At 33.9% G+C, this 15,351-nt stretch overlaps 1 protein-coding gene across 5 annotated transcripts in view; it reads right to left on the bottom strand.

Moving 5' to 3' along the window:
- The window catches only part of LOC114335738 (protein groucho), a 645,524-nt gene that overhangs the window by 138,650 nt on the left and 491,523 nt on the right, over positions 1–15,351 (bottom strand). For all 5 annotated transcript variants that reach the window (XM_050644661.1, XM_050644662.1, XM_050644664.1 and 2 more), the window contains exon 4: positions 399–443. In XM_050644661.1, coding sequence (XP_050500618.1) covers positions 399–443 — 45 coding nt within the window. The remainder of the gene's footprint in view (positions 1–398; positions 444–15,351) is intronic.

The following is a 15,351-nucleotide window of genomic DNA, read 5'->3' as shown; positions in this document are numbered from 1 at the left end:
ATCGTCTTGTTAGAGTTTTCGAGCACCAGTTTTTCAAAATAAGTTTTCCAAGTTTCTTTAATTTCTTTGATGTTGCTGGTTCTTTAGTTATAATTGTCGTTTATTCACAAAAAATCTAACATTCTAACATAATGGTTGTCCTAATGATGTAATATTGTATTCGTAATATGTATATGCAATAATCTAATCGTTCAACATGAAACAAAAATACTTTGACGAAAAATTACTAAAATTTGTTTTTTATCACTTTACATAACGAACCCGTATGTACAATTTTTATCATAAATGAGAATATGAATTATTTATCACAATTACATTATGCTGGTGGGTTAGATTATATTTATGCCACGAATAATGATACCTGTTATCAACAGTTTTATGATCATTAAGCCACTTACCTGTTTGTGCATTTCCACATTAAGGCCATATGACATTTCGTAGTACTGAAACAAAGATAAAAAAAATTAATAAATTATACAACTACATTTGTGTTACAAGAAATGTTACAATTATTAATGATTCAACCATCAATTTGCATTTAAAAATTTAATCAGAAATCTAAAAATGTGTTATCAGACAGGTTATGATTTATGAATGAATGCAAAGGGAAAGGGATAAAGTTAGTCAGTCAGCTGTTTCTCCTCGGCCAAGATGTCTGGGTGATACATCCACGATAGGAAAAAATCCATAAGGAAAAATTTTTTCTGTAGCTGGCTGTATAGATACCATTAATTACAAAAAATTGAAAAAAAATCTTCTGTGTAAAAGGTATATTTATTTTAAAACCCCAATAAAGGGCTACATTAAAAAACAGAACGTGTTCGCTCTAAAGAGAGCATCATCAGTGTTCTAAGCAAGCTCTACATGCTAAGCCACCAAAAATACATGGGTCAAAATAGGCCATGTGTGGCCTACGTTTTAGGGTTAATCAGTCTACGACAAGACGCCACGAAGTGCGAACTTGATTTGTTCGCGACGAGACACGACGCATTGTCAAGCTTGCAGTGTCAAGTGCAAGTTGCTTTTTTCAATTCTATTTATGCTACTCAATAGTTTATTAAATAAATAAAATCTAATATAGTACCTACCAGTAACTATATAGTACCAGTGTTTTTTCATTAACATACCTTAAAGCCAGTAACAGCGTCTCCTCAATAGAAATTGGTTTTTGAAAATTACTTATTGACAGTTGAATACTGGGTTTAACAGCTGCAATAATATAATCGAAAGTGCTTGGTAATAAGCCACAATACATTTTAAACCAACGTGTGTGTGTGTGTTCACAAAGAGGGGATGGCATTAGATAAACTTTTTGCCACAGATATATTAAACCAACGTGGATTATTTATTAATTTCGAATATGATATTTGTTGTCTTTCTTCTTCGTTTATGGAATTTTTTAAAGCTAAGTATTTAATATGAATTTTCTAGTAACACTGCCGTATACTTCCCCATACTTAAGAATAGGAATGAATTGACATCATCACGTTTGTCCTAGATTGAGCGATAGAAAGCGACGCTACATAAGCCACACGTCGTGTGAATTACTGGTCGCATCGTATCGCATCGCGTCGCGTCGCGTCGTTTTCCGTCGCTCACCTAGGACAACGGGTTACATGAAATGTTGTATACTAAATCCTGGCGATGCGATGGATGAAATATTATATTTATATTTTTCTACTAAAGGTAGAATAACTGAATAAAATAGTCTCAAGAGAGAGGTAATCATTTTTTAATGGTGGGCCCAAGGACTAAGAGATATCGACAAATGAAACAGCACCATTATTGAAATTATCTATTTGACAATTTTTTGGTAATTGAAATATATTTCCATGAATTCTGGTATACATCGACTAATCATGTTAAAAGTTATAGACATCATTACAACTAATTATCGCAAAAGCCATTAAAGCTAATGAATAAAACACAAAACAAATCACCCAAGCCCATAATTGTTTTTTACAAACTACAAATGAACCAATAATAAATGTAATGCCAATAGTATGTATAACTGAACAATTTTGAAGCTAAGCCATTGGTGTAGAAATGAAATAAATTGTTTTCATATGCCATGTACAATAATTTTACATTAACACAATAATATTAATTGATGGATTCGACCGTTACTTGATGGAAGTTCATTTTATCTAACAATAAAACACTGAAAAACGTTTGTTTTCTATACTTCCACAAAATTTATTACAACTATGTGACTACAGCTGTTTCGGCAGAGTGCCTTTCTCAAGCGATTTAGATTACTATGGGTTTGCCTTTTTAAAGTCTTTAACTGAACAGGTTGAGGAGTGGGGAGCTGTTTGTCTCGAGTTGGTCATTCAGAATTATATCTGTATACCTATTTCAGTTTATTAGTTTCCATAGATCCTTTTTTAGAATCTATGGAAATTAATAAACTGAAATATATTACCTTTTTTTAGAATCTATGGAAATTAATAAACTGAAATATACAGATATAATTCTGAATGACCAACTCGAGACAAACAGCTCCCCACTCCTCAACCTCTTCAGTTAAAGCCTTTAAAAAGGCAAACCCATAGTAATCTAAATCACTTGAGAAAGTCACTCTGCCTAAACAGCTGTAGTCACATAGTTGTAATAAATTTTGTGGAAGTATAGAAAACAAACGCTTTTCAGTGTTTTATTGTTAGACAATAATATTAATATAGTTTTTACATGACACTGGCTTTGATACTACGAGAGCAGTCCCATAAGTACTTAACACATTCACCGACACGCTTCACATGTAGCCACGTCTTCTTATGGAGAAATTGACTTCATATGCAGTGGTGTCCGTGAATGTGTTAACCTACAAAAGAAAAACGAAAATTTTGGACATGTGGCAATTTATTTCTCAATATAGTCTCCTTTAGCTCGTCAAAATGTGCATATAACTGCACGTGAACTGTGTGGGACCTCAATAGATTACATTAAGCTGGTCTGCACGCCATACGTACATTGAGGGTTTCCATGTTACGTTATAGAAATCTTGGACTCAGATTAAATTGGGCACAATATGTGTATTGGTCTACCCTGATTCAAGAAGATATAATGGTACGCATTACTATTGTCTAATCATTTATTTTGTGTTTTTTCCATTTTTCTATTAAGAGGGATGTAGTAAATGATGTAAAAGAAATAAAATACGTCTGGAAGTCAGATTGAATCCTTAGGGTAGAGATCGCCAAACGAAGAGTTAAAACGTTAAAATTCTTCCCCAGTATTAATACCCAAGTATGATGTAGTGTGATTCCAGCATCTGGGTTGGTCGTCACGATTAGGTAAATATAAACACGACATGTAATTATCCAAGGAAACATGAAGAGAAAGTGCGGCCCTGAACGGGGCCGCTTATAACTTTTACTTAAGTAACTATGGTTCAATTCCTAAAATGTAATTAATAATCTTAGGAAAAATGATTTGTATCTAATGTTTTTCTGTGTGTGTGTTTTGTGTTTTATTGGCACTGGTTTTCACAACCAACTAGGCAGTCAATTTCATAACGATTTTCTAGATTCTAGACTATAACTTATCACTAACTCAGGGGAGTAATGTGTAGTGTGTGTGTTAAGTAAGTATCTTGTTACTTTGCAAAGTCGACGTCATTGTCTTTGCAAAGAAATGCTAATTATTTCCGAATGTCTGCGGTCCCTCCGGTGAGTACCGATCCCACAAGGACAGAAACTATTTTCATTTATTAATTTATAATAAACTAAAATTGTTTTTCCGAAATCTATTGAAATATGGAATAATTTTAAATGAATTGATAAAATGTGGAATCATTTACAATAAGAAACACTTTATCTTTTAACTACACTAGTATTATGTATTTATTAAGCTTTACAGGTGTTGAATGCAATGGTTTTAACTGAATTACATAGTTTACAGTGGAAATTAAATAATACAACAGACAACGTTTAATAATAATTATTCTAATTTAGTTTTTTACATTATGCTCCGACTATCAGTAATCTGTTTACTTGTAGTCTAAAAATTAAATTAAATGTTTGTACTTAATTGACAATAATTTTTATAATAAATGTTAAAAGCTACCATGCATCGATAACGACGAATCCAGTTGTTAGTAATGCCATAGTCAACTAAATTATGTCGGTAGTTTCTGCAACACCAAACATGCGTTTCTGTAATTCAGCTTCTGTTTGGATTTTATGTCGGTTATCATACACTAACGATTTCAAATGTCCCCAAAAATAAAAATCTAATACATTGAATTCGGGACTCACGGTGGCCACAGAATGAGTCAATTCCTATCAATCCCAAGACGAGGGTAAGTGGTATCCAGAAGATTTTTCACAGCTTTGGAAAAATGTGTTAGGGCTCCGTCGTGAAGAAACCACATTTGACGTCGTATTTGCACGTCTTTAAGAAGTACCGGCAAAACATAAATTAGTGTTCTGGGTAATTCATAAAATATTGTACCCTTTACCCTTTCTGTAGTCTTTCTGTGTCTTCCCTACTAAAGAAAATCAGACCGAAGAAATAAAGAGAAGAATAAGGTTGGCCTGGGCATCATTCGGAAAACTGTCTTATATTCTAAAGAACAGAAAATACCCGCAATACCTAAAAACAAAAGTCTTCAATCAATGTATACTCCCTGTTTTAATATATGGCTCTCAGACATGGACGTTTACAAAAGAGAATATGGAAAAAATAGCAAAGACAGAAAGAGCCATGGAAAGACAAATGCTGAACATTAAATTATCAGACAGGAAAAGAAACGAATGGATCCGTAACAAAACAAAAGTGAAAGACGTCTCTACCCAAGTAGCAAAGCTTAAATGGAAGTTCGCCGGACACACCCTACGGCAGAAGGATGAAAGATGGACTAAGATGGTAATACATTGGAGACCATGGAACCACAAACGAAAAAGGGGAAGGCCACAGATGCGATGGTCAGATGACCTGAAGAAACACACTGGGTCAAAATGGATGCAAATTGCCCAAGATAGAGAGGCATGGAAGAAGGAAGAGGAGGCCTATATCCAAGGATGGATGTTTAGGGCTGATTAGATTACCCTTTCTGTATCCTTTACAAATTTCTCGTTGTTGAAATACTGTTCTTTTGGAATAAAACTAAATTACCCCAAATATCCAATGTCAATAACCTTGATTTGTTTGATAGAAGGGGACGAGGACAGGGTGAAAAAATGTAAACACTAGCCATTTGGTTCATATGTATTTACATTTTTACTTTACTACTGACCAGATACAAATGACCTACAAACATACTATTTTTAAATGTGTCAACAAGCGTGCTTTAGCTTTTGTGTTGCACGGTGTTGCCAGACTTCAATTTGCATATTAAAATGTATTTTCGTTTTTTGGTCAAACGGCTGAATTTAGAAAAAAATGTTATGAGACTTTTTTGTTCTACATTGTGCCTTCTATCTATACCTTTAAGGAACGCACTATTTTCGGGGACACCCTGTATTTTAGCAGTAAATTAATAGAAAATATATATGTATAAATAATTAATCACAGTTCTGACCCGTCCTGTAAAGCTATTAATAACAGAAGAGAAAAGGAAAGTGGATATAAAAAACTCGTAAATTATCACTCTGTATAAGGAGGCAGTTGGTTAACCACCCCCGGTCGCCGGCCGTGGGGCCACCCCAAGGATGGAAGAGGCAGGGGGCGGAAGGGCTTGTATCGATTACCAGTGAGCTCGACAAGGTGCTTGTCACGTCTGATACACACACAAGTGAAATAGCTGTTTATGGTTGCTGCTTTACGGGCGGCAGGCGTTTGGTCTCCCACCCTCCTCCGCTGCCGCCCCCGAATGCCGCCACTCTTGCAGCCGCCGCCACCGGTGTTAGTAGATCGGTTCGAATGTCAACCGATGCGATGGCTGGTCGCAGGAGGAGAAAAGGGAGATCGACGGAAAGGGATTTGTTTGCCGGCAGAGAAATGTGTTTTTATTATTTAAGGGAAGTTAAGATGTTTATGGCCCTATTGACTCGGTTCGTAAAATGCAACAACGTTGAACGCTAGCTTGGCTAGGTATATTGAATTTTAGAATAGCAGATAAGTTATTACCTTGGAGAACAAAAAAATAGATTTATCTTTTTTCCATATTCGAATGGTTGGAACCTCTTTAAAAAACTGTCAGAAACTCAAAAAAGTTTGATAATACTATTACTCCTATTCCGGTAGGTGAGTTGACGGAATTAATTAAAAATAATAAAAATAAGTGTAACGACGAACAGTAATATATTTATTTATTTTGGGTGAACAAGCGGTGTGTTTGCTTATATCTCGAACGAGGGTTGATTGTTAGCGCGAGCGAGGGTGTGTATTTTTCGTTTGAATGCTGTGTAGAGACTGCCTTGCCGGACCACCAGCTTTATGTCAGCTGGTTTTGCTATAATGGCCAGATGGCCCATAAATTACTGCCTCTGCCTTTTAAGAGATGAGAAGCTTTTTGTATTTTCTTAAGTTGACATAAAGAGTGTGGTCATCTGGGACATCGTAACCTATTAGTGTTTCCTTGAAAGAAACATTAATCTTACAAAATCTGTTTAAGGGATAACCTTTCGTTTCTCGAAATCAACGGCATATGGTTTGTATATTATCACATGTGGATTTTAAATGACCAATGCCGTTTCGTTTTGAGAAAAGTTATCGAAAATTAAGGAAATAAAATTAGCAAAAATAGTAATTAAAGCGTACCGCTATACTCCCACCAAAACATTCTCACAATAAATTAAAGTTGACCACAAAATAATACATAGTCTAGAATCAAAATATTAAACAGTTTAATAGACCAGACGATATCTGTGTTGGGTTGGGTAAATCGTATATGATCCTATTTCTTGCTTTAATCTCTTCGAAATATTATTAGAAATTACAATTTCACTATAAAAAGGTAGATTCGATCAATTATTAAACAACTTGTGAGAAAAAATTGGAAAAATTCAATTTTTTTTCTCCTTTTCGTTGCTATATCTCGGCCGCTATACATTTTCGACAAAATTTGTGAATACAAAAAAGTTTCGCAATTAAATGTCCTACAACGTAGAATTGATTGCAAATTGAAAAAATAATCAATTATTCTTGAAAAATTAGCAGAAACCATTAAAAAAAGGGACAAAAATCAATGTTTTTTCGATAATCTTTTTCGGGTATTTAAAAGCCACATATGGTAGGGGAGCTAAAATTTGACGTTTTGAGCGGGTTTAAGGAAATGGGTCAGTCACAAAGTTTCACGAGAAAAAAGCGAATATTTCGAGAAATAAACGTCAGATCGAAAAACTAAAAAATCCGTATTCAATATTTTTTAAAACTCTCTCGAATGACACAAACACAACCCCCCTCCGGAGAGGAGTGGGGGAAATTTAAAATTTTAAATAGGAACCCTGCGAAGTTAACATCAGATCGAAAAACTGCAAAATGCACGTATTTAATATTTTTGAAAAATCTATCGAATGATACCAAACATGACCCCCCACGGAGTTGGGGTGGGGCGTTACGTTAAAATATTAGATAGATTATTTTTGCAGATTTGGATTCCTTACGTAAAAATATGAATTCAAACTTTATTCGAGAGATTTTTTCGAATTATGGATAATGTCCCTATTATCGGAAAAAACGATTGTTGGAAATGGAAAATTAAATTAAAAAATGGAAAGTCCCCCACTTTATGGAAAACGTTACTTAACTTTTTTGGTTTTAGAACCTAATCTTCACAACCCAATAGGTCCCCACAACGCTCAAGTAACTGCAAATTTAGCATACTTTCCTCCCCTACTAATAGAAACCTTAAAACTTATCCAGAAATTTTTTGATATAAAAAACACTTCACAATATTTTTCAGCATAGTCGACTAAGTGGTTTTCGCAAAATAATTTTGCAATCTAAATTTTTCAAAAAAAAGTTATAGAGTAGAACCCCGAAAATCCGAACTAATTGGGGGGACAGCCTATTCGGATTCCGAAAAGTTCAGATTATCCGAAAGTTAGCCTAACTAGTAGTTCAAAGCTTTCATTGTGATTTTGAGTAGCCAAACGTTCTCGCAAGAGTGTGGACAATATTTTTGGACTCAAGTTGACTACGAGAGAACCGAATTAAGTTTATCTTTAACCTTTATAAGCACTATATTATATTAAAGTACGTATTTGTTTTTAAGAAATTTTAAATGTTAAATGGTTCAAGTCCTATTAATCCTACATTGTTCAATTTTGTGGCTTTACTCTGTATAATACACATGTTTCTATGTTTTTGTCTTGAATTTTTTAATCTTTTTCACTTTCCATTGATTCGGATTTGTCGAACGTTCGGATTAGCGGGGTTAGGATTTGCGGGGTTCTATTGTAATTTTCAAAATTATGCAGAGCCAACAAAAAACAAATAATGATGATTAATCATCATCATCATCAATGGCGTTACAACTCTTCGTGAGTCTTTGCCGCGTTTACTATTGCCTTTTATGTTTTCCATTGTCTCACTGCCATTTTTTTCCAGATCTTCTCTGACTGTATCTTTCCACCTTTTTCTAGACCGTCCTACAAACCTTATAGCCCAGTAAATGAACGGGAAATTCGGCGACACCGTGTAATTTTCAGGGGCAACTCCGAATTGCATGAAAATTTGGATTTAGGTTCTACTCACCCTCCACTTCAAAGTTGAAATTGTGCCGTTGGTTGCTTTTACTTGGGGGGTGACAGTCACCCCTTCTCGGGGGTGAAAAAACATACGTTCAAGATAAGACAGGAAATGGATAAATTGACTGATTTTAAGCAACTTTTGTTCTATAGAGCTTTTTACGTAAGTCAATACTTTTTGAGTTACATATTTGCCATTGAAAATGTTGATTTTTCGACAACAAAACTACGTTTTCAGACGGTTTTTCGCAAATAACTCAAAAAGTAAATATTTTATCGAAAAAATATCCTTAGCAAAAGTGTAGCTTATGAAAATCCCAAAAAATGGTGTATCAGTAAAGTCTATCAATCAAATAAACACAAAGTTGTAGCTCATGAAAATACGTTCTTATTCGTCTAATTCCAATTCGAATATTTCAAGTTGAAATCACCGAAAAATTAAGCACTTTTCGGGAAAAACCCATTTAAACTTTTTTAAAGTGTTTATAAAAAGCTTTGTTTTAATTGTTAACAAAAGTTTTAGCATTAAAAATAAGCGAGTTACGCTCAAAATAAAGTTGGCCCTCTTTTTTTGTAAAAAATCATGAAAATCTCGCCGTGTTTAGCTCCCCAAATGAAATTAATAGCTACCGCTTTACAAACAATTTACTTACCTATCTATTTTTTATATAATCTGTCAGTCTCACCGGTTTAAAGTGTTTATTTTTGAAAGGGTTATAATTGAGAAAGCTTGAATGGGTCACTAATCACGAGTGTATGCAAATTTTGAACAGCCATATATTAACCAATTTTTGTCTTACGGAGAAACAAAATGAAACTAGCATATTTATAATAGAAAAACCTACATTTTTTTACTCTTTAAGATTTTTCTTATCACAAATACTTTTTAAGTTATTTTGAAAAAATGAAATTTTTCAAAAATTTTTAGAAAAATTTTTTTTAATATAAAAGCAAATGTTTTTAAAAATAAGCACTTCAAACCAATCAAACTTACAGATCATATCGTCGGCTTACTGCCAAAACCAACTAACTCCACTTTTTGTCGATTCTGAGTTAAGTACGCCTTTGTACTTAATAATTATCAAAGAATGTACTGATGAAACCAGACACTTCAAACCAGATTTTAAATGTGGGAAACAGAAGGGTCTCAAAACAACTAATTCCAATGATGACACTTTTATTCAGCCAAAAACAGATATGTGCAGTTGTCTGCACATCATGTTCAAGTTGACTAACTTTGAACAGCCAAAACCCGACAAGTCCCGAAAAAAATGTTTTTTGTACTTTTTTTTAACTTTCACTTCATTTTAATAATTTTTTAACAAAATGTTTCGTTTATAATGTTATTTACTTTAACATTTTTCAGTCATTCAATCATTTTTAAATTCAAACGATTTTTCATTTCAAATTAAAGTTTAAAACGTTGATTCCTCAAAACTTTAAAAAGTGGAGTTAGTTGGTTTTGGCAGTAAGCCGACGATATAAACAAGACACATACAGTTAAAATAGATGGTAAAGCCAAACGATTAATTTCATTTAGGGTGCTAAATAGAGGGAGGTTTTCACGATTTTTTTACCAAAAAAAAGGGGCCAACTTTTTTTTTCAGTGTAACTCGTTAATTTTTGATGCTGTAGACTTTTGTAAACAACAAATAATAAGCTTTTTTTCGATACTTTAAAAATGTTAATAAGGTTTTCCCGAAACACGCTTCTTTCTTCGGTGATTTCGCGTTGAATTATTCGATTTGGAATTAGACGAATAAGAACGTATTTTTCATGAGCTACAACTTTGCTTCTACTCAATTTGTAGACTTTACTGGTACACCATTTTTTTTTTTGCTTTTTTATAGGCTACACTTTTGCTAAATATATTTTTTCCGATAAAATATTTACTTTTTGAGTTATTTGGGAAAAACGGTCTGAAAACGTAGTTTTTTTGTCGAAAAATCAACATTTTAAATCGCGAATAACTCGAAAAGTATTGACTTCGTAAAAAACTTTATAGAACAAAAGGTGCTTAAAATAAGTCAATTTATCCATTTCCGGCCTTGCGTTAAACATGCGTTTTTCACCCCCTAGAAGGGTTAAATGTCACCCCCCATGTAAAAGCAACCAACGGCACAAATTCAACTTTGAAGTGGAGAGGGTAAGTAGAACCTAAATCCAAATTTTCATGCAATTCGGAGTTGCCCCTGGAAATTACACTCCGAAACGGTCATTTATTGGGCTATTATCCCATCTGGCCTTGCCCAAAACACATTGGTTATAAGTCAATTGTCGTTACTGCGTATTGCATGCCCTGCTCATCTGAGTCTATTTGCTTCATCTGATATATATCTGACTAGATTTTCTGTTCCGAAGAGAGCCTCTAACTCGTTATTATATCTGCGCCTCCATTCATTTGTCACGCTGTCTCTGCAAGGGCCATATTTATATCATTCGAAGGATTTTACGTGCCCACACCAGCAATTTGTTTACTTCTCTTTTTGTTAACGTCCATGTTTCGCTTCTATACCCGACTGTTGGTCGTATGATGATCTTATATATCTGGATTTTTGCACCTCGTGAAAGAAGTTTTGACTTCATTAGATCCTGCATTGCAAAGAAAGATCTATTTCCTGCCATTATTCGCGTTTTAACTTCTTGATCGATTTTGTTAACATTGGTAATTGTTGCTCCTATGTATTTAAATTCTTTAACCACCTCGATGTTATGATCGTTTATAGCAGTAGCCAAAGAGCCAAATATGAATATTATAGCAATTAAAAAGAAATTGGGAGCCAAATTTGCTTGTTCAGTAAACCTTTATTACTCTAAATAAATATAGTAGTATGATACACCAAATAAAACTATAGGGTCTAGGCTGTTAAGATAGTGAAAAATTGACCCAGCGATATTTCAAAAATAAAAATACCATGTTGTTTTACATCAAAAAGTATTCGCCAAACAAAATTTTAGACCCTCTGGCCCTAGCCTAGCCCTATCCATAATCCCCCAAATAGCCCAATAAATGACCGTTTTGGAGTGTAATATTCAGGGGCAACTCCGAATTGCACGAAAATTTGGATTTAGATTCAACTTACCGTCCACTTTAAAGTTGAAATTGTGCCGTTGGTTGCTTTTACTTGGGGAGTGACAGTCACCCCTTCTCGGGGGGTGAAAAACGCGTGTTTAAAATAAGCCCGGAAATGGATAAATTGACAGATTATAAGCAACTTTCGTTCTATAAAGTTTTTTACGTAAGTCAATACTTTTCGAGTTATTCACGATTAAAAATGTTGATTTTTCGACAAAAAAAACTACGTTTTCAGACTGTTTTTCCCAAATAACTAAGTTAATATTTTATCGAAAAAAATATTCTTAGAAAAAGTGTAGCTTATGAAAAAACGAATAAACTGTGTGTTAGTAAAGTCTATAAATTGAGTAAAAGCAAAGTTGTAGCTCATGAAAAATACGTTATTCGTTTAATTCCAAATCGAATAATTCAACGCGAAATCACCGAAAAATTAAGTACTTTTCGAGAAAAGCTTATTAACATGTTTAAAGTATCTAAAAAAGCTTTATATTTGTTTTTTACAAAAGTTTCTAGCATCAAAAATAAACGAGTTACACTGAAAAAAAAAAGTTTGCCCCTTTTTTGGTAAAAAAATAGTTAAAACCTCCCTCTATTTAGCACCCTAAGTAAAATTAATTGTTACCGCTTTACCATTTATTTTAACTGTATGTATATTGTTTATACGATCTGTAAGTTTTATTGGTTTGAAGTGCTTATTTTTGAAAAAATTTCTTTTTATAGTAAAAAAAATTTTTCTGAAAATTTTTGAAAAATTTCCTTCTTTCAAAATAACTTAAAATGTGTTAGTGATAAGAAAAATCTTAAGGAGTAAAAAAATGTAGGTTTTGCTATTATAAATATGCTAGTTTCATTTTGTTTTTCCGTAAGACAAAAATTAGTTATGATATGGCTGTTCAAAATTTGCATTCACTCGTGATTAGTGACCCATTTAAGCTTTTTCAACTGTAAGCCTTTCAAAAATAAGCACTTTAAACCGGTGAGACAGATCATATAAAAAATAGATAAATAAGTAATTTGTTTGTAAAGCGGTAGCGATTAATTTCATTTGGGGAGCTAAACACGGGGAGATTTTCATGATTTTTTTACCAAAAAAAAGAGGGTCAACTTTATTTAGAGTGTAACTCGCTTAACTTTAACGTTAGAAACTTTTGTAAACATTTAAAAAAGTTTCAATGGCTTTTTCCGGTAAAGTGCTTAATTTTTCGGTGATTTCACCTTGAAATATTCGATTTGGAATTAGACGAAAAAGTACGTATTTTTCATGAGCTACAACTTTGTTTTTACTCGATTGATAAGCTTTACTGATAGACCATTTTTTTCGGTTTTTTATAAGCTACACTTTTCCTGAAAATATTTTTTTCGATAAAATATTTACTTTTTGAGTTATTTGCGAAAAACCGTCTGAAAACATAGTTTTTCTTGTCGAAAAATAAACATTTTCAATCGCAAATAACTCGAAAAGTATTGACTTACGTAAAAAACTCTACAGAGCAAAAGTTGCTTAAAATCAGTCAATTTATCCATTTCCGGTCTTATCTTGAACGTATATTTTTCCACCCCCGAGAAGGGGTGACTGTCACCCCCCAAGTAAAAGCAACCACCGGCACAATTTCAACTTTGAAGTGGACGGTAAGTAGAATCTAAATCCAAATTTTTATGCAATTCGGAGTTGCCCCTTAAAATTACACGGTATCGCCGTATTTCCCGTTCATTTACTGGGCTAAAAAAATTAAAACGTGTTTTTTCGTTCTTTGGCAATATCTTCGTTTCGAATCATCGAAGAGACTTCTATTTTCTTTCGTTTTGTAGGGTTTTTGTTTCCTACAACTTTGTATTTTTTACAAAATTTTTGGAGCAATATTTTATTTATTTTTTTTGAAATTTTAATATCTAGAACCGAAAAGGGAAAGAACATCAAACGCGAGCTTTTTCAACTGATCATAAGAATCAGGAATACTATTTCAAGAGTTGAAAATGATCATGTCTTCAATCACCTAGGTCACATTTTTTCTTCTCCAATACTTCCAATTCAACACAAATATGTTCGAATTTAGAGAGCCATACTTTTTTTGTTTTTTTAATCCTTGTTTTTTGAATCCAGGAATTGTATTTCAAAGCTACCAATGTCAATTTCAAAAGGAGAAAATTTCAACTCGGTTATCCTAGCATCAAGAGTATTTTTTACAAATACTAAAGATTGCAAATGCTAATTTATCAAAATCTTCTTCTTGTAGTGCCTATCCGTTTCGGATGTTGGCGACCATCATGGCAATCTGTACTTTGCACACTGCTGCTCTGAAAAGATTGGTAGTGGTCGTGTTGAACCACGTACGTAGATTTTTCAGCCACGAAATCCTTCGCCTTCCTGGTCCTCGCTTTCCCTCTACTTTTCCCTGTAAGACCAGTTGCAGCAGTCCATATCTTTCACTGTTCCTCATGATGTGACCGAGGTATTCGATTTTGGCTCTTTTTCTTTTTGCATTCTCAGCAAAACACCCTCATTAGTAATGTGGTCGGTATAAGATATCTTCAGGATTCGACGATAAAGCCACATCTCAAAAGCCTCAATTTTCTTGCAGGTGGCGTCTGTGAGAGTCCACGACTCAACTCCGTACAACAGTATAGGGAAGATATAACATCGTAGTAATCTGACTTTTATGGGTATCGACTATCGACAAATCATGACATTTGAACAACTTTGCCATTTTTTGAAATGCAGATCTTGCTTTCTCTATCCTACATTTGATTTCTATAGAATGGTCCCAATTTTCATTGACGTTCGTACCAAGGTAGGTATATGTCTTTACTCTTTCTATTTGTTGACCATTTACACTGAGTCGTCCAAATTGCTGTTTGTTCTTAGAGATAATCATACATTTTGTTTTCTTAGTGTTTAGTGAAAGTCCGTATCTCTGACTGACCCCCGCGATTCTGTTCATTAACTCCTGTAGGGCTTCAGAACTGTCAGCGAATACCACAGTGTCGTCTGCGTATCTGATGTTATTGATACATTCTCCGTTAATTCGAATTCCGGCTTCAACATCATCCACTGCTTCTTGAAAGATTTCCTCAGAGTAGATGTTAAACAGCAGGGGGGATAGTATACATCCCTGACGGACCCCACGTTTGATTTTGATATCGTCGGATTCTCCTGCATCTGTCCGGATAGAGGATGTTTGATTCCAGTACAGATTGCTGATAATCCTTAAATCACAGGTGTTAATTCCAATATTGGTCAATATCTCCATCAGCTTGTCGTGCTTTACTGTATCTGTACCTTTATGGTAATCAATGAAACATGCATAAATATCGCAATTTACGTCTCTACATCGTTGAAATAGCACTTGTATACTAAATAGAGCCTCTCTTGTACCCACTGCATTTCGAAAACCAAACTGTGTTCGGCTGATTTTTTCTTCGCACATTCTATATATTCTTTGGTGTATAATTTTTAGAAATAGTTTTAAAATAAGCACATTAAGCTGATGATCAATGAAACATGCATAAATATCGCAATTTACGTCTCTACATCGTTGAAATAGCACTTGTATACTAAATAGAGCCTCTCTTGTACCCACTGCATTTCGAAAACCAAACTGTGTTCGGCTGATTTTTTCTTCGCACATTCTATATATTCTT

This window comes from Diabrotica virgifera, chromosome 2 (assembly GCF_917563875.1).
Source record: "Diabrotica virgifera virgifera chromosome 2, PGI_DIABVI_V3a".
Classification (NCBI taxonomy): domain Eukaryota; kingdom Metazoa; phylum Arthropoda; class Insecta; order Coleoptera; family Chrysomelidae; genus Diabrotica; species Diabrotica virgifera.
The sequence above is the reverse complement of the archived record's forward strand: the minus strand, read 5'-3'. Positions and strand labels throughout refer to the sequence as shown.